Below are 22,366 nucleotides of genomic sequence, written 5' to 3'. Positions count from 1 at the left end.
TCTTCCTCTCCCACGCACAGGCCTATAAATGGGGTGCCTCTCTTCCTCTCCCACCCACAAGCCAGATCCGATCCTCTCCAACTTCAAACACCCAAGCGGTCGAGCCCTCCCCAAGCGAGACCAAGTGAAGATGCAGTTCAACGGGCCGTCCTTCAACCGTCCGCCTGTCGTGCCGGAGTTGCGCTACCCACCGGGCGTGCTCGTGGAGAGGGAGCTCCGTGTGTGGGCTATTTCAAGGTGGAGGGGTTCCGTCGAACTCACCCACGCCTTCCTCAGAGCCGGCTATGCCCACCTCCCACGGGGCTCGCCGAGGATGTTCACCCTCAACGAGGTTCGTGACCGCGGCGGCATCCTCCTACTGCTCACGGTCACCTTCACCAACCTGTTTGACGCGCGCGAGCTCCTCGGCCAAGTCTTTTGGTGCGGCTGCGAGGCCATCTTCTTCACCGTCTACAACATCTACACCAACTACGAGCGCATCTTCCCCGCTTCAGGCCAGATGCACTCCCTTCCCTACGACGAGGAGGAGGAGGTGTGAAGATGAAGACGGTGTTGAAGGGGCGCGTGCGGCCAAGGTGGAAGAAGAAGGTCAAGATGAAGATGTTCAAGACCGGAGTCAAGCTCGTCATGTTTTGTTTTTTATTTTGTTGCTTTTCTATGTCGTGTCGTGTCGTGTCATGTTTCGTCATGTGTCTGTGAACTGTCTGTGAACTTATCATAGTTATTGCAATGGTATGGTGTGTTCCATCTTATCTAAGTTATTAGGGTTTATTATATTTGTTAAAAAATGTCCGTGCCCAAACATATCATTTCTTCCCTAAACAAGTCATGAAGTTCGAGAACTTGTGGTTTTCATTAATGAAAATCGGAGGGGGTGAGAAGCCCTCTGTTTCATTCAAACAAAAAGTCATGAACTAACATGCAAATTTATTCCCTTTAAATCCTAAACCAAGTGCCACTCTAACCCTAAACCAGGTGCCACTCTGACCAAAATCATGTGGTAGTGCAACATACATTTTCAACCTTCCAACCCTCCAAAATTTAAGTGCAAAACAATGGAAAACCACTCTCACGCGTGTGCAAACATTCACGGTCTCACTATTTTTTTTTAAAAAAAATCACAATCTCACTATGTATACCTTCCTTCCCTATCCATGTCAAAGTCTTGCCATTTGTCCTAGCGGTTACCAGCATAGCCCTAAACACCATAAACCCACGCGGTCCTGGGTTCGAGTCCCCAGCCGCACCAATTTTTTGTGCATTTTTCACCCTTCATTTTTTTAGACAAATTATGTTTTTCTCAATGTAATGCCCTTAAAAATTGTTCATTTATTTTGGCACCTGGTGTAAACCTCTACTAGAGCTGAGGCACATTTTCCATGACATTTTGGTCTTTGATTTAAATCACGGCGTATTTGAATTGGATTAATTGAAAAAAAATTCTAACCTTAATTGTTTGGCTCTGAAATAATTCAATTAGCTTCCACAAAAAGTTCCAGCATTATGATTTACTGCCTAAATTAAATCAGAATAGAGAACAGAAAAATACACAAGAGAACCCCTGAATGGGCCTAATTGGATGCAGTTGGCCCATTAGTCTACCTGCACTTGGCTCTACGCTCTGAATTTGGCCCAAGAGCAACCTTTTTTTTTGGACAGAAAGGTAGAGCAGAGAGCTGCATTTCATTGATCAAAAGTTTCTGAATTCCTAATTTCTTCACTTTTTTTCCAACATATTTAAATGTTGGTCACTTCTTCTCTTTTCGTTTCAACATTTAAACAACTTTAACCAACATTTAAACTAGGTGGATTTCTCAAACAATCTCAAGATTACAAATTCCTCCATAATTCATGCCTTTCCATACATTTTCAACATTACAACCAGTGCGATTACCATACCTACAAATGTCCAAAAGTATTTGCAAATGGGTATTGGTAGTGCTTGATCTTCAAGCTTCCTAACCTTCTTCTTCAACATCCTAAGCTCAACAGCTAGCTCTCTGTCAGTGCGTGCTTCGCCCTCCATCCCTTCTTCCGGAGCTCGTGGTGCGGCCACTGCTGTTCGTGGCAGCATGCGCAACCATTCTTCATACTCTTCTTGCAGTTCATTCATCAGAGTCTTGGCCAGAGCATTGACCCAAAGAAAAGAAGCATGTCACCTGCATGAACACCAAACAGATCAACCCATTGCTCAAAGATCCCGACCAAGAAAATGGTGCAATTGCCCTGATTCTTACCCCATTCTCGCTGCACACGTAGAACGGACGATTCTGGTTCCTCGGTGTCTGAGAAACCCTCCGATCAACGCCCGCCCGGCACCGCGGACAGACGAAGACATGCATGTCCACACGCGCCCGGCTCTGCATCCGCAAGGTGGCGCGGGAGCTTGAGGAAGACATGGAGCTCGGAGCCGAAGGGATCTCAACGCCGCCGCGCCCTCCACTGCTAGCTTCCCACCGCCGCGCCCTCCACAACTAGCTTCCCGCTGCCGTGCTCTCTGTCTCTCTCGCCGTGGTTACTGTCGTGCTCTCTGTCGCCGTGGTCACCACCGCTGTCGCCCGCTTATATAGCACACCCGCCAACAGCTCTCTGCTCAACGGCTCTCTGCTGGGTCCCACAAGCCACACGTGCAACGGTCTGAATAAAATTGGCCGTTTCTGTCGCCTGGTCCCACTTGTAAGGGCCGAGTCAAAAGGTTGACCTGACGGAGACGGCAGAGTTCACGGAACGAGTCGGTGCGCACGGACTAGGGGTAAAACTGAGCACAATTTGCATCTGAGGGCAAAACTGAGCACAATTTGCATCTGAGGGCAAAACTGAGTACATGGACACCACTGAGAGCAAAAGAATAATTAACCCTACCCAAATAGGTTAGCCTTTAAAACTGTATGATGAATCCATGAGTAGGCAAGAGATAACCTGGCAAGCTGAAACATCTTAGTAGCTAGAGAAAAAGATCAACCAACGCCGAGCTCTCCTGCATTAGTCATGGCCACCACCGACCCGAGACGCAAACCAGTAGCATTGAAACCTCTAGATCGAAGACACTTGATGGAGGAAATTGTCATGTTCAAAACTCAGATGACAAATGGAGATAAACTGCACAGATAGAGCATGAGGTAAAGCTGAATGTCATCTCCACACAGACTGTTCTATCAAAAGAAAAAAAAACAAGAATGTCCTTATTTTAACGTAAAAATATGTTAATACTCCTTGAGTTCAAAGGAAATGATTTTTTTATATTGACACAATTCTGAAACATATCTTTGATCCTTTATTAACATGGTACTCTCTCTGCCCCATAATAATGTGCATAGTGATTTTCATGAAAGTCAAGGTTCACATTTTATGTGAAATTTACTGAGAAAACTGTTTTATATCTACAATATCAAACATATATCATATGAAAATGTATTTCATGATTTATTAATAGTATTATCAATTTGCTAATCTATTGCAAACCAATCTGTGGTTGGATAGTTAGAGGGACAGCGGTATTCCCAGCCCACCAGGATTCAAATCCTTATACTCGCATTATTCCTAAATTTATTTCAAGATTTCTGACGATGCACTTTTAGTGGGACGAGAGGAAGATGCTCATAGGGATGAGTGTATGTGCATATGCAGTGGCGAATCTACTAGGGGGGCTTTAACAGGCTTAAGCCCCCCTCCAGCTTTGCAAAATTAGTTTTTACTACTAGTTTAAAGGCCCAATCCAGCTATTTGTGAGCCCAACACAACATATATTCGCATGAAATAGGCACCCAGCCCACACTCCATTTTCTCTATTCAGACATGAATTATTCCTTGAACTACAAAGAGAGAATATGCTGACACAGATAGTCTTGCATGTATTGCCTAAAAAAAATGATAGCCTTGCATGTGTGATTGTCAACGGAGCGTGCCCAAATCAGATCGATCAAATCACGCGTACCACAGAGACAAATAAGTAGAGAGCACGCAGCAGGACAAGAGTACAGCAAACGCGATAGCGTCAGGACTCCGCGGAGCAAAGCTCGCCACAGCGCTCCTCTCCACGCCTCGCCCATCATCACATCCCATCCCAGCGGCCCGGATTTGGACTCGACGCCGCGGCCAAATCTTTCGCGGCCGCGATCGCACACGCCAGGCAAGGAGTCCAACCCCAACCCCGAGATGGCGACGACAACCGCGGCGGCGCCGGCGGCCGGGTACGGCGCGGACGGCGTGTACCGCTCGCTGCGCCCGCCGGCGCGCATCCCGTCCGACCCGGGCCTCTCCGTCGCCGACCTCCTCCTGCGCCGCGCCGACGCGTGCCCGGACGCGCCCGCGCTGATCGACGCCGCCACGGGCCGCGCGCTCACCTTCGCCGGCCTCCGCTCCGCGGTGCTGACGACGGCCGTCGCGCTCGCCTCCCGCGCGGGCGTCCGCCCCGGCGACGCCGTGCTCCTCCTCGCGCCCAACTGCGTCCTCTACCCGGTCTGCTTCTTCGCGGTCACCGCCGCCGGCGCCGTCGCCAGCACCGCCAACCCGCTCTACACCCCGCGGGAGATCGCCAAGCAGGCGTCCGACGCCCGCGCCAAGCTCGTCGTCACCGTGGCCGAGCTGCTTCCCAAGGTCGCCGCCCTCCGCCTGCCCGTCATCCTCCTCGACGACGCCGCCCCTCCGGCGACGGCCGACGTGACAGTGACGCTCTACTCCGACCTCGTGTCCGGCGCGGACGAGTCGGCCTACCGCCGCCCGCCGACGAAGCAGGGCGACACGGCGGGGCTGCTCTACTCCTCCGGCACGACGGGGGAGAGCAAGGGCGTGGTCCTGACGCACCGCAACTTCATCGCGGCGGCGACGATGGTGACGTCGGACCAGGACGAGCGCGGGGAGCCGCCCAACGTGTTCCTCTGCTTCCTGCCCATGTTCCACATCTTCGGCCTCTCCGTCCTCACCTTCGCGCAGCTGCAGCGGGGCAACGCCGTGGTGGTCATGTCGGGGTTCGCCATGGACTCCGTGATGAGGGCCGTGCAGCAGCACCGGGTGACGCACGTCTTCTGCGTGCCGCCGGTGATGATCGCGCTGGCCAAACACGGGCGGGCCGGCAAGCACGACCTCAGCTCGCTCAGGTTCATCGGCTCCGGCGCCGCGCCGCTCGGCAGGGACGTCATGGAGGCGGTGGCCAGGAACTTCCCCGACGCCGAGATCGTTCAGGTAACCAAACCTAACCAATCAGCCAGCCAGCTGCTCTGCACTTTTCATCTGCTGTTGTAGTGACAGAGAGTAGTCTTTTTGTTGTGCTTTTGTGGGGACTCAATCTCTCTGCTCTTGTCGCTTCCTTAGAAAGGCTATCTAATCAGGTGATTAAGACAGGGTTTCTGCTGACATGATTCCCTCCTTTTTATGGTGATTAGAGCTTGCGAGTACACAGCAGTATGCAAACAGCTAGATTTCCTATGCTTGATTTTGACGGTGGATTCCAATATTTTGTGAAGTAATGCACCATACAGTGCATAATGAATCGAATCTACAGAATACAGAAAACTGCATTGAACAAGTATCGGCATCAAAATCCCCTTATCGTGTTACAGCTTTTTTTTGTCTCAGATTACTGTTCGTTGATTTGTAACAATTCTGTACTGTTGCAACAGTGATGCCCAAAGTCAACTATGTGTTTTTAGAGCGAAATGACAAAGTCAACTATTCCTGTATCACTTACACGTCAGTACCACTCTTACCTTCCGAATCACGTTATTCTATAGATATAATACTATATTTTTGTTTATTTATTTATCTAAACTAGTATTACTTTTATCAGATACTCCCTCCATTCACAAATATAAGATGTTCTAACTTTTCTCTGAATCAGATGTATACAAACACATTTTAGTGTGTTTGTTTACTCATTTCAGTTTGTATGTAATTCATTTTGAAATATTCAAAAAATCTTATATTTGTGAACGTAGAAAGTACCTGATCACAGTTGTTTGCCTTTCGTATCATGCATTATGTAATATACCTATCTATCTATCTACAAATCTACAGGAAGATGTTTATTTTCAGATAACTGCGTAGAATCTCATGCTAGCAAATTCTGTAGGCAATTTCGAAACTATGCTGCTATGGTTCAGCGGTTTGCTACACGGCCCTCCTTATATGTAGTAATATGGCTTTATTCTCTCATGGTGATACCTGATTGATACCTGTAAACAGGCTTAAGTATTTCATATCTCAAGTTGTATTGCGCGTTGTGATTTTATGGTTCGCAGGGCTATGGTATGACTGAGACGTGTGGGATCATATCGCTTGAATACCCAGAAAAGGGACAAGCTCGTCAGTTCGGGTCAACTGGAACACTTGTCGTTGGAGTTGAAGCAAAAGTGGTTGACGTAGAGACGCAAAAACATCTACCACCAAGTCAACTAGGAGAAATCTGTATCCGGGGACCACAAATAATGGAAGGTAAAAATTCGAACATGTGCGTTAGGTTTTTGTTCTTCTTCCCTGCCTTTTGATACCAAACAAGCCATTATTCCATAGAACATACATATTTTGCTTGATCAAACATTACATACTTACCAAGCTCAATGTAAATGATATTAGTTATTACTAGATTGGAATTGTAGCCATTGGTAATGTCGTTGTGTTACAAAATGTGGTAAAAATTGATATTACCATTTCTTTCACGCATTATTAACATTGCATGGTTTATCAAGGCTAGTGATTTTTTCTTAATTGGAAACCCTAGTGACTATCAGGCATCCAGTACTATTTTATTTCTATATAATATTTTTTACTGGCAAGAAATCAACTAAATTTCCATGTATCCTGTCCTGAAGGGATTAGAAGGCCAGAAATTCTCCTTATATGAGTTGATTATTTGTAGGGTATTTCAACAATGTGGAGGCCACTGATTTTACAATCAAGCAAGGATGGTTGCATACTGGTGATCTTGGATACTTTGATGATGAAGGCCAGCTTTTTGTCGTTGATAGACTAAAAGAGCTGATTAAGTACAAAGGTTTCCAGGTAATTTTTTTTGCAAAGTATTATTTAGTTTTCTAATGGTTGCTAGAGTCTTCGACTTGTGAACGGAGAGCGCTTTCTCAAGGACAGTTCTAGCAAGCCTCTGCAGGGCCCTTGCTTCTCCTTATGTTTGTTTCATATGTAGCCAACCATTACACTGATAGGGTGTGTGTAATATTGTCGAATGAATGACATATCGGAGTTATCCAGAGTTCACCACAAGCATATTCCTCAAAGTTTAAAAATAGCGGGCTATGCCATTTAGTGGCGGGTCTGACAGAAGCTATGAAACGCTAAAACAGAGCTGCAGCGAAGCTTGTCGTTTGTCTTAAATCATGAAATTTTTGTCACATATATTTGGCATACACATGTTCAGGCATAAAAAAACAGGCATTGATCAAGCATCCTAATTCAATAATAACTAAGTTTTGCATCAATGTATCATATATATCAGAAAACAATTGGGTAGATGGATGGCTTTGTGGAACTCACTTACGTCCCTCCTCTGGCTGCAGTGGCGCTAAATGACTCCAAATTTACTGCTATAGCGGGAAAAAGCGAGCTATTAACATCATTTTCAATTTAACGCTAAAAGTGCATAGCTTTAGCGGGAGGGTTCTCTAAAAGCTCTAGAGACACTATAGCAGGCTAATAAACTTTGATATTCGTACCTCTAGATAGGATAACACCACACCTGATCCAATGGGAGGAGTAATGTGTGACATTATTCATCATATACCTTAACACTATTTGTGTTGCAAATCTTAGCCTCCCATTTATTTATTTTTTGGAAATCCTTCTTCTTCGCCTACCGAGCTTAAAGTTCACTAAAAGCCTTTATTATTATTATTATCATCTTACCAAAAGCCAATTCATGTTAACTTAAGCAGTTGGGTTCTTGTTTACTGTCTGAATAGAAGCCTTGCTTTGCTCGTATCCAATCTAAGAATCATGATGGAAACCCGTCCTTTTGCGCTTTTTTTCTTGCTCGAACATACGTCATACTTTGTCCTCTGTACATAAACCCCTCTGATCTTTTGTTTGTTTAACTGGTAGATTGCACCTGCTGAGCTTGAAGGATTACTTCTTTCTCATCCAGAGATTCTGGATGCCGTCGTTATCCCGTAAGTTGCCTCCTAAATGTTAAGTGATTCTAGCGGCTTTTGAGTATAAAATAATTCTTGCAGCCTTCTTGGTTTGGACTTCTTTTGTCTTCTGTTTCTTATCTCTTGATTGACTGGGAGCTCTGCTTGTTTCCAAGGTTCCCTGATGATGAAGCTGGGGAAGTTCCTATTGCCTATGTGGTGAGGTCACCTGCCAGTTCATTAACCGAAGTGGACGTCCAGAAATTTATCGCCAAGCAGGTGAGGCTGACTTCAAACCTTGCTAAATCGCGACATCAGATCAGAGTACCTCTACCTTATAAATTCCAAAACTCAAATAGCAGCAGAACTTGTGGACGAGTCACCATCACTAGGATGAAAATACACACTTGAACAAGCAATGTTTTTTTTTGTTCTTTCACAACTGCATTCTAATCCAGCTTTAACTCTGATCTACATTTCAGGTCACGCACTACAAAAGACTGAGGCGGGTCACCTTCGTGGAGAGCGTGCCAAAGTCAGCCGCAGGCAAGATCTTGAGAAGAGAGCTCATTGCCCAGGTCAGATCGTCCAAGTTGTAGGAAAATCCGCTTCGAGATCGTGCTACATTTCCAAAAATCTACTACCATTGGGCGATGCCGAGGCTTAAAAATTCCTTTTGCCGGGGCATCGTTTTCGTTTATATGGCGCAACATAAATGTCAATCTCAACATTGTACAAAAGATTGTATGTGACAAGACCATTGTTCGAATGTACCGTGCATGACATCTATACAACGAATGAAGAACATGAATATCAATGAATAACGGCTATCTGTACAAGGAACGGATATGTGCCGAGTCCTGGAACTGGGTGCCCCAGTACTCATGATACGCCGCGGGATCGGCGGCCCCTGCAAAACGTAGAAAAAACCGTGCGTTGTGTTCAGGTTCAGCTGAAGAAGGGCAGGAGCAAAACTGCGGCGAGGCAGTCTCCGACCACTTGGGAGTCTTGGAGAATGACCAGAATTTTAGCCGTTTACCTGTGTTTGCCGAGCCTGTCATCATCATCACCGTGCTCGGCGTCGCGCCTCCGAGGAATGGCGGGGACGGGGCTTCTTCCTCCTCCTCCTCCTCTCCTTGTCCCGGAGGTGGCGGCGGCAGTAGAAGCAGCGAAGGGTCGGCGTACATCATCTTGCCGTAGCCCCTCTCCAGCGTCCCCTTGTCAAACCAGAGCAAAAAGGTCCTGGAGATTGAACAACAATGGTTCAGGTGAAGCGTTGGTAGCAGCCAGTCAGTCACCTTCTAGCTAGAGATCGAAACCTAAGATGGAGAAATCAAGATCAACCATGGCTTACCTTGGAATAACATCGCCGCAGCGCTGCCATCGGAGATGCATTCTGCTTGCTGCTGGAGGTTGTGTAGCACTGAACCGCTCGGACGCGCATTTGACCTGCACGCACGAACATTGTTAGTCACATCACCATGATCATGATGATCCTCTCTGTTTGAAAGGGAGAGCAGAGACGGACTCCTGTTGCAGAGTGCATCATTGCATCATACCTGGATCCTGAGCGTGTCGAATCTCGCGTCGTCGAAGCGCGCCGACATGGCCAGGATGTTGGACCAGAGGATGTCGATCTTGACCAAGGCGTCGGCCCGGTGCAGCTGGAGCACGATCTTCTTGGGCTTCTTGTACTGGAACTTGGCCGCTATGTCGGCCTCGTCCGTTCGATCGATCTAGAAGATATGGCCATGAGCGAGTACATAGAAGGTAGTAACAATCAACAAAACAAGATAGCCAAGAAAGAAAGGAACGCAAAGAAACCAAGAGCATGCGATTCTATCGGTGTGCAGCCGGAGTATAGTTGAGTAATGAGTAGGAAGTAGTATGAACCTTGCTGTCGCCGATTTGGAGCGCCCGCAGTCCCACCCGCGTCAGCCGTCGCTGGCCCTGATTCTTCCCCGCTGGCGCCCCCTCCTCCTCTGGGCCGGCGCCTCCGTCGTCGGGGGCGGGGTCGAGCGCGGCTCGCATGGACGTGATCAGACGCAGGAAGGGCTCCCGGATCTCGAGCCCCAGCCGCGGCGCCCTGGCCGGGCCGCCGTGCTGGTACTGGCACAGCCCGCCTGCTCCGTCGCCGTTCGTGCCGCCGGCGTGCTCCGACGGCGAGTCGGTGGAGTCCGTCATCTCGTCTGGCCGCCGGGGGGCGGTGCGGCGCCCGCGCATGGGGGGAGGAGGAGCGGGCGGGGGGAGGGGAGAAAAGCGGAAGCCTGCGTCGGCACGCGGGCGTAGACGTACGACGCGTTTGTAGCGCGGCCGGTGTCCGGCGGGCGCACGAGTCGCCGACTTGCCGTGCTGCCGGCCGCGCGCGCGCCCGTGCGTGTGTCTGTTGGGGCCGTTGCGAATTGGGATTGCGGTTGGTGCGGCTGCACTTTAGTGGGGCCGGGGTATATATAGGTACCGTGTGACGGGACGACACGTCCTGTGAAGCTTTCAGAATCTGATATTTACGTGCAAGTCCAAAAGGATGGCTGCCACCCTTAGATCTCTGATCCAATGGCTCACGAAAACCCGTATCATGGTAGCACCTAAACTCTTGTATCACCTGATATTTTCTCCGCGTCCTGTGAAGCTAAACTCGATCGGACGAAGAGCTGGAGGTTGGTAAGCTCGTCTGGTCGTGGCGATCACCAACCGAACTGATCTTGAGCTCTAAGACTTGAAGCTAGCTTCTTCACCTAGACCGTGTCCAGGCCAATGCAGGTCACCTCCACCACACAACCACGACTCCAAAACCGAGCGGATCAATGTACACTCTTAACGTCTAGAGGAGTCGGCAAGTGGGTTGTAGGACCTGACCACGCCCAGGAAAGAAGTCATGGAAGAATCGTCGACGATGTTGCATATTGCGCCCCGAATGCCCACGTCCTAAGAAACGCCCCATACCAAACACAACGTTCAACATCCCCATTCTAAACCGCGGACACCACGAGCAACTAAGACAATGGATTCATCAAGGGAACACCGCCGCCATCGTCAACCAGTACCCTCTTTCATGTACGGCTGGGTTATCGAATAAAAAATGAGTTTGGACATAACCTTCCTTTCGGGATACTGGATTTATATTCTTATTAATTTTCTGGTGGGGCGCTAATAGCCGACACCAATGGAATATTTTTGGACCCTAAGGCTCACATTGATTCCATCCTTTATTGAATAGACAGGTCCTCATGAGTTGGGTAAGCCTGTGCTCGGGAAAGAAAGGAGTAGGGAGGGATTGAGAGAACATTCATGGTGAAAAATGGAGGGGGGGAAACGCATACTGTTCTTTGAAATTGTGGAATTTGACTCAATTAGAGCTATGGTTTGGCAAGTGAGAAGGATAAGTAGGAGTAGTAGGGGGAGCTGGACCGACCCTAGGTGAGTAAGCAAGTTGCTTCTACTTGCTCATCATAGACAACCAAATCCATTTGAGAGTTGTCTGATGTTAGTGTCCGTTTCATCTTCCTCGGTTTCTGTTTTCTTATTCAAGATCTTGCTTTTCATGGTTCTCATCCCTGCAAACTCGCGACACCGCCCGTCACACCTTGGGAATTGGTTTCGCCCGAAGCTCGTCAGAGTGAACAGAAGATCCCATGTAAAAGTATCAGAACAAATGCTTCTAGAAATTAGTACATCTGAAATTTCTCGCACCACCTCATCAGGGAGAAAAAAAAAGATGCCAATCCAAATTAGGAATGCGATAGTGGGAGAAAGAGAGATCCGCGGAACCGGACCTCGGGTATTCTTAGTGTTTGAAGAGGGGCACCATCGTCCTATCCGATGAAACCTGACCGTTGCTATTGGTGAAAAAAAACTTGTGGTATTATGTATAGCATCACTCTAGAAAATTTTCTTGTTACTTTAGCCGATCTTAGGATATACTGTATGACATATCCAGGTGCTACCACAAGTAATCGGAAGCAGAGCCTTTAGTACGTGCAATTAATATGTGCTGCTGTGTTCCGTGGCCATTAGAGAGCAGTTTTGGATCTTTGATAGTGTGCTTGAGCGGATACCACACTGCTGTCTTGGATAGCTGGGAAACGTATAGTTGGCTCAGGTTGCAGCAACTGGATGTGCGCCGTGAAACCAAGACAATGGTTTTTCTAAAACACCCGGTTAATTTGTGCTATCCTTTTTGTCCTGACAGAAATTTAGGAGCACAGAAGAATTCAATAAGATGACGCAAATGTTCCTCATGATGGAAAAAATTGATCGGCCTTCGCCCAGTTTCGAGTATCACGGTTTCATAAGGGTATTTCTTTCACCAGGCTATGCATATTGCATACTGCATATTAAAAAAAAATACAGCATCAAGTTAAGTTGCAACCATACAAAAGGAAAAATAGTATAATTATGTGTGATGTCAGATTTTTGAATAGGCCATGCCAAAATCTGAGACTGAATTAGCACTAATAAAATCATTCAGAAGTTGCTCCAATGGCAAGATCAAAATTGGCGAAAACTGGTGGCAAAAGAAAAACAAAAAACTGAGTGCAAGATGGTCTTTTCCCTACTCCGTTTGGTCAAAACGGAGCATTGACTATACAGAGTGGCAGATTGTGAAGCATTGTTAAAAGCTAGAGTGGCAACGGTGGAATGTCAAATTTAAGAGTGGTATAGGGAAAACGGACAAGAGCTAGAGTGGCAACAACAAAATTTTCTGACCTTCAGTAAGTGATGCTAGCACACGCAGTGGCACAAGTGTCTAAAACCCTGAATTATTAATCAACATGTATATGCGTACGGTAATAAGAAGCAAGGTTGGTTGGTTGATGCAAAGCATCAACAGTAAGAAATTCATGATATTACATTTTAAACATCATCCAATGTTGCATAACATAATAAATAAACAAACTAGTACATTGAAGACAACAAAAACCCTACTTCTGAAAACATTCATCCATCACCTTAGGCTCGGTTTAGTGTTGCTACATTACATTGTGTTGACCTTGTATATTATAACTAAATAAATAGCCTCGAAAGCAGGACAGTGGCTTATTCATACGGTAAGTAGACAAATGCTTGTTGAAAACACCAGATTATGATAATTTACACCAGTATCAAATTCAGCCTTAGTGAGAAAGGCTTTAGCAATTCTAAGCCAACATACACGGATAATACATTAGCGTACATGGCTAAACTATATAAACACTTGACTAGAGAGTTTTCACAGTTAAATACATAAGCAACTTGCAGGGGGCAAGCAGTTCATTAAAAAACAATGCCAAATGAGTTTCATACATTTCGACCACAAGTTTATCTATAATTTTACATGTCTACCTTTCTATCAGCTTCTCAAAGTAAAACACGTGAAAAGTCTAGCAGCGCAAATGCATGGGCCACCCTTACTCATACAAAGGAGAAATAAAGCAATGCATGATCCTGATGAGGATGCTGCCTAAATGCAATGAACAATTGACTAAGCTCAAACACATTTACTTTTCACTTGAAAGAATAATCATAGACTAGCAACATAACACCCATCGTGAAATTTCATCGCCAGTGCCCTTTTCACAATCTATGGATCATGGCACACAAGCAGCAACACTGCAAGGCATATCCCTGCATCTACCATTCCATCAGCATAATTCGATCAGAAAACAGTAGAACAATGCAACTCAATGAGACAGGCACCATTCATCACGCTATGATTTCGTCTGATCTCTTAATTATCACCACAACCTTAGCCTTACTCTGTGCACACAACTACGAAGGAACATGCATTTGGTCGAACACCTACCGTACAGACCGAAAACACCAAACAGGCCCGTACCACAATCGAGATACCAGCTTCCTTTCTCAGCTGAAGAGAAACAGAGTCAACTTACGGAGCCCGGAAGGGGGGAATTAACACGGAGGGTTTGGGTTCAGTCGCCGCATCATCTCATGACGTCGTCGGCAAGCGGGTCAAGCCACCCCTTCCGCGGCAGCCTCCGCCAGCGCCGCCGCTAGAAGCGCGACGAAGAGGATGAGGAGGGGGGCCAGAGCAACGACGAAGAGAATCTCAGCGGCGGATGTCCGCGCGCTTCTGGCAGCCGCGCGCCGCGCCGCCGCGAGCTCGGCGTCGAGGAGGCGCGCGTTCCGGAGGTCGAACTCCTGCGACGAGAGAAAGCGCGACGGTAAGACAGACGCGTCGGAGCTAAGCGTCGCGCATGCCACGGGGAAGCGGAGGAGGCGCGGCGTTCCGGGTTACCACGGAGGATGAGGTCCGGCGGGTCGTCGCCGTCGAGGGGGGTGGCTGGCGGAGGGAGGAGAGGACGAGAGACGCCCTGGAGCAGCGCAGAGCGAGGAGGAGGGCGCCGTCGGCCCCCTGCTTCTGCTTCTCCTTCTCCATGGGGGCTCCGCGCGGGCGGCTTCTAGAAGCTTCCTGAGGGTTCCGATGTTCTCTGCGGCGGATTGCGGAGGAAGGACGATAACGGCGTTGGCTTTTTCGAATGGAGAATTTGGGGGAGACGGATTGGTTTCTAGAGGCCTTCTTTAGGGGGGCGTAGAGGGGGAGCTGCTATGTGGCGCCCGCTGCGAGCGGTACACTCGGGCTGCTAACGCGCGCACTCATGGGCCGGCACAAGTAGGGCAGTTTTTTTTCTTGTTTAATTCTTTCTTTCCTTTTATTTATCGGGCGACGGGCGGATAATGAGAAAAGATCCGCTGCCTGCTAATGGACGTTGGATCTACCCACGTAAGCAGCCACTCTTTTGCAACAAAAGTGATGTTGCAGAAGGCCCTCTGCAACAGGATCGTTGTTGCAATCACCTTAAAGCGTTTAATTTTGTTGATCATTTACTACAGTAATTTTTGCAACATAGCTCATGTTATAGAAAACCTTTTGCAGCACCGGACATGTTGCGGAGAGCATTCTAATGGTAGTTGTGTGCAGCTCATCGGAGAAGCTCGCTGGAGAAGTTCTCCAGAGAAGCTTGCCGGCGTGCTTGCCGACGCCAAAGTGCCAGTGGCTTGCACACCTTCCAACAGAGCGCTCTCGCTAGAGAAGCTCATCGGCGTGCTAGTCAGCGGCGAGAGCTAGTGGTGGCAAGCAGCGCAGAGAGGCGGTGACTCGATGGAAGCTCGGGGCAGTCGGAGCAGCGCGGGAAGGCGGTGACTCGACAGGAGCTCGGGGCAGTCGGAGCAGCGCAGGGAGACGGTGACTCGACAGGAGCTCGGGAGGAGCGCCGCTGGCTTGCATGCGTTGTAACAACGTGTAGCTCGCCAGGGAAGCTTGTTGCGCGTGCTAGCTGGTGGCGACGGTCGAAGCAACGCAGGGAGGCGGCAACTCGACAGGAGCTCACAGTCGAAACAACGCGAGGAGGTGGCTACTCGACGGAAGCTCATGAAGAGCACGAGAGGCGACTTCTCTTAAGGATCCAGATCCCGCAACAGACCCATTGTTGCGATGAGAAAGATTGCAAGAACGAGCCAAATGCAAAAACTAGTGGTGGCGAACATGGGGCACGTCGTATGCAGAGAGGGCGGCGGCCACGGATCTACGACCCCCCCCCCCCCCCCCGCCCCGATGATTTAAAGCATTTTCATCTTTTTTTTCTATTTCTCTTTTTTTCTGTGAAAATAACTAATAAGTTTAGAGATTGGTGAATTTTTTACAATCTAGTTATACAGAATCAACTTATCTTAATAATTTATTGATAATCAATTAAAGTGTTAAAATATGCAAGAAGGAGCCAAATGCAAAAAACTAGTGGTGACGGACATGGGGCACGTGGCATGCATAGAAGGGCAGCGGACACGGATCTGCGACCCCCCCTGATTTTAAGCATTTTCCTTTTTATTTCACCTTTTTTATTTCTCTATTTTTGCGTGTGAAAATAAATAATAAGTTTAGAGATCAATTAAACTTTTTCAATCTAGTTACACATAATCAACTTATCTTGTAATTTATATACAATCAATTAAAGTGTTAAAATATTCATGTGTTGTTAAAAAATTAATGAATAAAGAAACTAAAAAATATCCATGTATTTTTTAAATGTTCGTCCATTTAAAAAAATTCATGGTGTATTATAAAAGTGTCCATTGTGTATTACAAAATGTTTAACAACATTTGAAAAATGTTTATGACGTATTTAAAAAAACATTCCCGCTATAAAATCATTTCTCTTGTATTACCTTGCTGCTTCATTTTGAGCCAATAAAATTCATCATTTGTCTGAAAAAATAATTGTCTCCGGATTACTACTTTTTCAAGATTTATCTATAGCTGGTAGTACATGCATATACATGCGGCATGCCGATGGTGATGGAGAAGAGAGGAGCAAACGGAGGGAAGACACGGCCCCTTGCTATTATTAGACAGACCAGGAAGTCGAAAGTGACTGACAGCCACCCACTGATGCGCGCCCTGGCCGCGGCGCGCGGGGCTCCTCGTTGACCGCCAGGGTATTAAACGCGGGCCGGCCGTGTGCTCCAGCACGGCAAGGCCTTGCTACACACCCGCGCACCTTGCTTGCATTGGATCCACAACCATGGACGCCTGTCGCCTGGTCCTCGCCCTCGGCCTCCTCGCGGCCGCCGCCGCGCCGCTGGCCTCCGCCGATCTCGCCCCCGACTTCTACAAGGAGTCCTGCCCGGACGCCGAGAAGATCGTCGCCGCCGTCATCGAGAAGAAAATGAAGGACGACCCCAGCACCGCCGCCGGCCTCCTCCGCCTCCTCTTCCACGACTGCTTCGCCAATGTACGCACGCCGCCCTCGTTTGGTTCTTTGATTAGTTAGGGTAGAGATTTGATTGGAATCCGTCCTTGATGGAGAGAAAATGTGGGTTGATCTGCCGCCTCTGCGTGCATGCATGCATGGGTGTTTTTATGTTATGTCAGGGGTGCGACGCGTCCATCCTCATCGACCCGCTGTCCAACCAAAGCTCCGAGAAGGAGGCCGGGCCCAACATCTCGGTGCGCGGCTACGAGATCATCGACGAGGCCAAGAAGGAGCTGGAGGCCAAGTGCCCCAACACGGTGTCCTGCGCCGACATCATCTCCCTCGCCACCCGCGACTCCGTGAAACTCTCCGGCGGCCCGGACTACGCGGTCCCCACGGGCCGCCGCGACTCGCTCGTCTCCAACCGCGAGGATTCCGACGACAACCTGCCCGGCCCGGACATCCCCGTGCCCCAGGTCACAGCCGACTTCGTGAAGGCCGGCTTCACCGCCGAGGAGATGGTGCTGCTGCTCGCCGGCGGCCACAGCATCGGCAAGGTCAGGTGCATCTTCATCGAGCCCGACGCCTCGCCCATGGAGCCGGGCTATCGCGCCAGCATCAGCAAGCTCTGCGACGGGCCCAACCGGGAACCGGGCTTCGTCAACATGGACCAGTCCAACCCCAACACCGTTGACAACTCCTTCTTCGCCAACGCCATCGCCGAGAAGATGCCGCTCACCATCGACCGCCTCCTCGCCATCGACGAGAAGACGGGGCCCATACTCAAGGACATGCTCAACAAGCCCAAAGAGGACTTCGCGTCGGCATTCGGCAAGGCCATGGAGAAGCTCACCGTGCTCAAGGCCATCACCGGCAAGGACGGCGAGGTCAGGAAGGCATGCAACGAGTTCAACAACCCCATGTCCAGCGACGGCCCCTCGGTCATACGGATCAGCTCCGTCGACCCTGAGGACCTGGACGGCTTGGCGGCCGGCAACAAGCAGGAGCAGGTGTCAAGCATCGTCTCGCAGGGGCACGAGGACGGACAGCCGGATGCCGCCGCCGGCAACGCGGACGCTAAGGCCGAGAAGCCCCACAAGAAGGCGTCCGGCAAGCACAAGCTCCGCAGCGACTAGAAGCAGTGCGCGTGAGCGCGTCACTGCCACACCGCGTACGTACGTAACTACGAGCTGTCGCCCCGCCCACCTCTCCGGCGACGCACGTAGGCCTCCATCCAGCAGCGTCTCCATCAAATTGATTAATTGCGCTTTGAATTACTCTTCTTCTTCCTCGCGGTACTCTCTTCCTTGATTGTAGAAGGAACGAGTGACGTACTACCATACTTCGGCTAGTTACTTAATGCTTGGTTGATTTTTTTCTTTCGAAACTAATATCGCGTCGAGTTTTTAACAGCGACCGTAGGGCTCCAGTTTGTCTTAATTTTTTGTTGTATTTGTTCTTGTAACCAAGTTTTTTTGGCTGGGTGCGGAATAATATTGTACCAGTTTTGTTTTTGGCTTCCTTTTATGCATAGTCATACATTGTGCAGTGTTCTTGTTTCGATGGATACACTTACTTTGTGTATTATTATGTTTTTTTTCTTTAAAGATCCAGCTTTGGCTGGCTTCATTGACGATAAGCAGGAGGAGACATCTTGTTGGCTTGGGATGCAACTTCTTTTTTTAATGAAAAAACACAGATCTTTATTCATTTTCAATAACAATTACATCTTTTATGAAGAGTGGTACAATTTCACTCAAAGACTCTTCAAACCAGTCAAAAGTTGTAGAAAATTTAGCTAACTTAGCAAGTTCATGGGTTACCTTATTTGCTTCCCTATTACAGTGCTCGAATCTAGTAATGAGAAATTCATAAGCCAAAACGTAACAATCGTCAAACACTGCCGCCAATGTACTCGCCGTCTGTCCTCCGTTGCTCATGGTTTCAATGACCTCCAGGCTATCTGAGTTTATAGCAATACGGTTGCAACCCGTCCTTTGAGCAATGGATAGACCATATCTAAGCGCCAAAGTTTACACCGTCAGGACATCCGTGCACTAATCAATTCTCTAATTCACCCCTGCAATGAGCTTTCCTTTATCGTCCCTTAAAACAATGTCGGTCGTGCCACAAAGTAGGTTATGATTAAAAGAGGCATCCATATTAAGTTTTAGAGTATCTCCAGCCGCGCCTCAGGAAGGTCTCCCCAGGCGATTTTCTCGCGCCGACGCCAAAAAAACGGCTCAGTCGCGCCCCCAGGAGCCCGATTTTCGCCTCCCCTCCCTCGCACGCGTTCACACGGGCGCGGCGCGGCTATATAGCTGGTGGCCTCACTCGCCTGTGCCCACACCAGCCCCGCCCCTCGCCGTCGCCCAGCTCCTCCCTCTACCTCTCCCGAGCGCTGCCGCCCAGCCCCTCCCTCTCCCTCTCTACCTCTCCCGAGTCCGTCGCCATGGCAGAGCGTTTCCCCGGAGACGAGGCGGCGGCCAACGGCTTCGGCCGCCGTTCGCTGCGCGAACAGGAGTCCTGGCTCCTGTTCCAGGCGAACATCCCGGCGCCGCCAGACATGCGCGCCGGGCCGACGGGGTGGAGACTCAGCGACGGGGGAGTGCCCATTCCCCCGTTGCCCGACGCCATGGCCAAGCCTAAATACTTCGCCGAGGAGGTCGAGGTCGTACGCGCCTCCCTCACCGACGCCCAGCTCTCCCTCCCCCAGTACGCCACCGACAACCACGCGGCTTGGGCGGCGTACTTCGAGCGCCGCCAGCAGCAGCGGTTGGCGTCCACCAACGACGCGCCGGTGGTCGGCGGCCAGAAGAACAGCGAGGGGCGCCACCTGTGGTGGGGCGTCCCCGGCCGCACACTCGAGGGCGTGCTGACGTACCTTGAGGGCGGCAACGACCCGCCGTTGGCGTACCCGGCGAGGATGGTCGCCCCGGCGCACCACCGACACGCCGGGCCATGGGCGCCAAGGAGGTTCGGGTCCTCCTCCTCTTCTTCCTCCTCGCGATCTTCCTCGCACTCCTCCGGTACTCCGGTTCTGCTCGGCATCAAGGCCGAGCCCGCGGCGGAGACGCCGCTCGGCCGGCGCACTCGCAGCGCCGGCATCGTCATCAACAAGGGCGGTCGGCGCGCCTCCTCGTCGGCTCCTCCTCCGCGCTTCGTCAAGCCAAAGACGGAGCCGGGGCTCACGCCGGTGAAGAAGGAGCCGGCCGCGCCGGTGAAGACGGAGCTCGACGACGACGACGCGGCCCTGGAATGGGCGCGCATTGTAAGTGCATCTAGTGCCACCCCTAGTTGGTTTTGGAGTATTGACGACAAACCTAGTTGAGGGACTAACGTGTTTGTGAGAATTGCAGGAAAACACAGGTAGAAGTCCCTCATTGATTCGGTTTTATTACCAGAGATGACCCCTAAAAAGTACGAAGACATTGAAGACAATGGTGGTTTATGAAGATATTCATATTGAAGACAATGACATGAGAAGACTCCCTATGAAGCTTATGGAACTCGAAGACTTAGATCCTTCGTAGTTTTATTTCATTTATGTTGTGTCATAGGAATCACCGTACTGTTAAGTGGGGTCCAAGAGAACCAGTCAGAATGACTGAAGTGATGCCTAATTCAAATCCTATGTCTTCGAGCGAAGACTTTGAGAGAAAATCTTGTCCAGAGTCAGACAAGTCAGCTTTACTTGTAGCCCAAGTAAAGTTGCCGTGTGAGTTCAAAATTCGACCGTTGGTACACGTGTCAGTTCCTTAGTGACCCAGGGTCATTTCGGACAGATCAGGTCGGGTTGCCAAGTGGCTATAAATAGTCCACCCCCCACAACCATAAACGGTTGGCTGCTCAGATTTTAGTGCACGGCTTTTGTCGTTTGAGAGCAACCCACCTCGAAGCCTTTGAGAGAAAAATTCCTAGTGAGGAGAAAAGCCCTAACCACCCAGAGCCAGAGTAAATTGGGCATCACTTAAGTCTTCGTGTCTGTGTGATCTGAAGACTTATTACACTTGAGGACTGTGCATCCTCCAGACGGTTAGGCGTCGCGTTCAGAGCATCCAAGAGAAATTGTGGATTGCCAGTGAACGAAGTCTGTGAAGGTTTGGGAGTCTACCTTGAAGACTTACCAGAGTGATTAGGCGAGGTCTGTGTGACCTTAGCTCAAGGAGAAAACGGTGAGGACTGGGTGTCTTGGACTAAGTGTCCTTGACTGGGTGTCCGGGACTGTGTGTCCTTTGGTTTAAATACCTAGCCGCTCCAACCAGACGTACAGTTGTCACAGCAACTGGAACTGGTCCAACAAATCATTGTCTTCAACGTGTCACTGGTTTCATCTTCACTTCCTTTTACTTACAGTTATTCATTGTGAAGCCATTGCATGCTTGCTTTATCTTTTGTCTTCACAACGTGAATGTATGATCTGTTTGGCTTCATAACTTCTTCCTACCTGATCCTTATTACACTGAAGCTGTTGTCTCTGTGCTTTCACTATACTGAATACTTGACCATGGCTTGCCTTGTGTAATCTAACTTCCGCTGCATAGCAATAGGCATAATCTTCACTGTTTGTCTTCATAACTCCCAAGCTTTGAAGACTTTCATAAAAATCGCCTATTCACCCCCCCTCTAGTCGATATAACGCTGAAGTCCATCTTCAACACTGAAGACAATGACTGCATCACCGACACCGACGCAAACGACAAGAACGACTCCACTCCTACCTACTGCTTCATGGCACGCGGTGCCAAGGTAAACACACGCACTACTCGCTATGAAACATCTAGTGACGATGACTCTGAATGTGATTCAAAACCTAGCTACAAAACACTTGCTAAAATTGCAACTGAACAACAGAAAGCTATGGAACATATTCAAAAACTGTTAGACAGAAGCGATGATCTGTTGGGTGCTGAAATGACTCGATCTGAATCCTTAATTGAAGACATAAAAAACCTTCACGTTAAGTATCAGGAACTTGAAGATCGTCATGATACTCTCTCAACAACTCATGAAAAGCTTTCCTATGACTATCTTCAAAGGAAGCAAGAACTTGAGAAATTGAGGGTGGCTCATGAAGATCTTCAAAAGGAAAACGAGTCACTTCGCGCCGAACAGATCAGTCCCGCTCAGGAAGGATTTGAACCACCATGTCTTAAATGCATTGAGCGTGATAATGCTACTTCTGTTGCTGAATGTTCCACTGCTACTACTGTTCCAATATCTTCGACTGTTGATGTGGTAACTAACCCCTCTGCTGAGGATACCACTGTTATTGCTGATGAGAATGCTAGGTTGAAGACATTGCTTGAAACAGGGATGTACAAAAGTCTGAAAGGGCATCAGACATTATGTGATGTCCTTAAGAAGCAGATTCTGAACCGAAACCCTAGGAAAGAGGGTGTTGGATTTGTGAGGAAAATCAATGCAGATGGCTCTTACTGGAAACCTGAGCAGTACCCCAAAACTACATGGGTTGCTGCAAAGGAACTATCAGCAGATCCATCCAATTTATCTGGCTTCACTTGTGCTAACCCTATTATCATTGATGAATCCTTTGATGCAAACTATAAACTGTTTAAGAATCAGAATGGTGAAGTG

General features: G+C 48.9%; 4 protein-coding genes and 1 pseudogene across 5 annotated transcripts; 2 read left to right on the top strand and 3 right to left on the bottom strand.

Moving 5' to 3' along the window:
- Positions 1–1,849: 1,849 nt before the first annotated feature.
- On the bottom strand, positions 1,850–2,399 carry LOC147976525 (uncharacterized; annotated as a pseudogene).
- Positions 2,400–3,960: 1,561 nt separating this feature from the next.
- LOC125552649 (AMP-dependent synthetase and ligase family protein) lies at positions 3,961–8,921 on the top strand. The gene is made up of 6 exons (XM_048716280.2): positions 3,961–5,181; positions 6,237–6,429; positions 6,854–6,996; positions 8,050–8,117; positions 8,255–8,357; positions 8,561–8,921. The coding sequence occupies exons 1-6, from the start codon at positions 4,156–4,158 to the stop codon at positions 8,675–8,677; spliced, it is 1,650 nt and encodes a 549-aa protein (XP_048572237.2). The 5' UTR covers positions 3,961–4,155; the 3' UTR covers positions 8,678–8,921.
- Positions 8,859–13,604, bottom strand: LOC125552650 (uncharacterized). 2 transcript variants are annotated; one of them, XM_048716282.2, is made up of 5 exons: positions 9,972–13,604; positions 9,638–9,814; positions 9,433–9,527; positions 9,118–9,320; positions 8,859–8,988 (listed from the first exon to the last, which is right to left on the bottom strand). In XM_048716282.2, the coding sequence occupies exons 1-5, from the start codon at positions 10,299–10,301 to the stop codon at positions 8,906–8,908; spliced, it is 888 nt and encodes a 295-aa protein (XP_048572239.2). In that variant the 5' UTR covers positions 10,302–13,604; the 3' UTR covers positions 8,859–8,905. The 2 variants fall into 2 exon arrangements, with proteins under 2 accessions (XP_048572239.2, XP_048572238.2); XM_048716281.2 differs by having other exon boundaries at positions 8,900–9,320.
- Positions 13,605–13,742: 138 nt separating this feature from the next.
- LOC147976524 (uncharacterized) lies at positions 13,743–14,587 on the bottom strand. The gene is made up of 2 exons (XM_087518843.1): positions 14,314–14,587; positions 13,743–14,216 (listed from the first exon to the last, which is right to left on the bottom strand). Exons 1-2 carry the CDS (start codon positions 14,452–14,454, stop codon positions 14,028–14,030), a joined length of 330 nt encoding a protein of 109 aa, XP_087374969.1. The 5' UTR covers positions 14,455–14,587; the 3' UTR covers positions 13,743–14,027.
- A 1,949-nt stretch (positions 14,588–16,536) lies between these two features.
- On the top strand, positions 16,537–18,295 carry LOC125554130 (peroxidase 44-like). The gene is made up of 2 exons (XM_048717734.2): positions 16,537–16,807; positions 16,948–18,295. Exons 1-2 carry the CDS (start codon positions 16,598–16,600, stop codon positions 17,902–17,904), a joined length of 1,167 nt encoding a protein of 388 aa, XP_048573691.1. The 5' UTR covers positions 16,537–16,597; the 3' UTR covers positions 17,905–18,295.
- Positions 18,296–22,366: the final 4,071 nt, after the last annotated feature.

The sequence above is a fragment of the Triticum urartu genome, chromosome 4A, assembly GCF_056163025.1.
Source record: "Triticum urartu cultivar PI428250 chromosome 4A, HENAU_Tu73, whole genome shotgun sequence".
NCBI lineage: Eukaryota > Viridiplantae > Streptophyta > Magnoliopsida > Poales > Poaceae > Triticum > Triticum urartu.
Note: the sequence above shows the minus strand (reverse complement) of the source record. Positions and strands in the feature narration are given on the sequence as shown.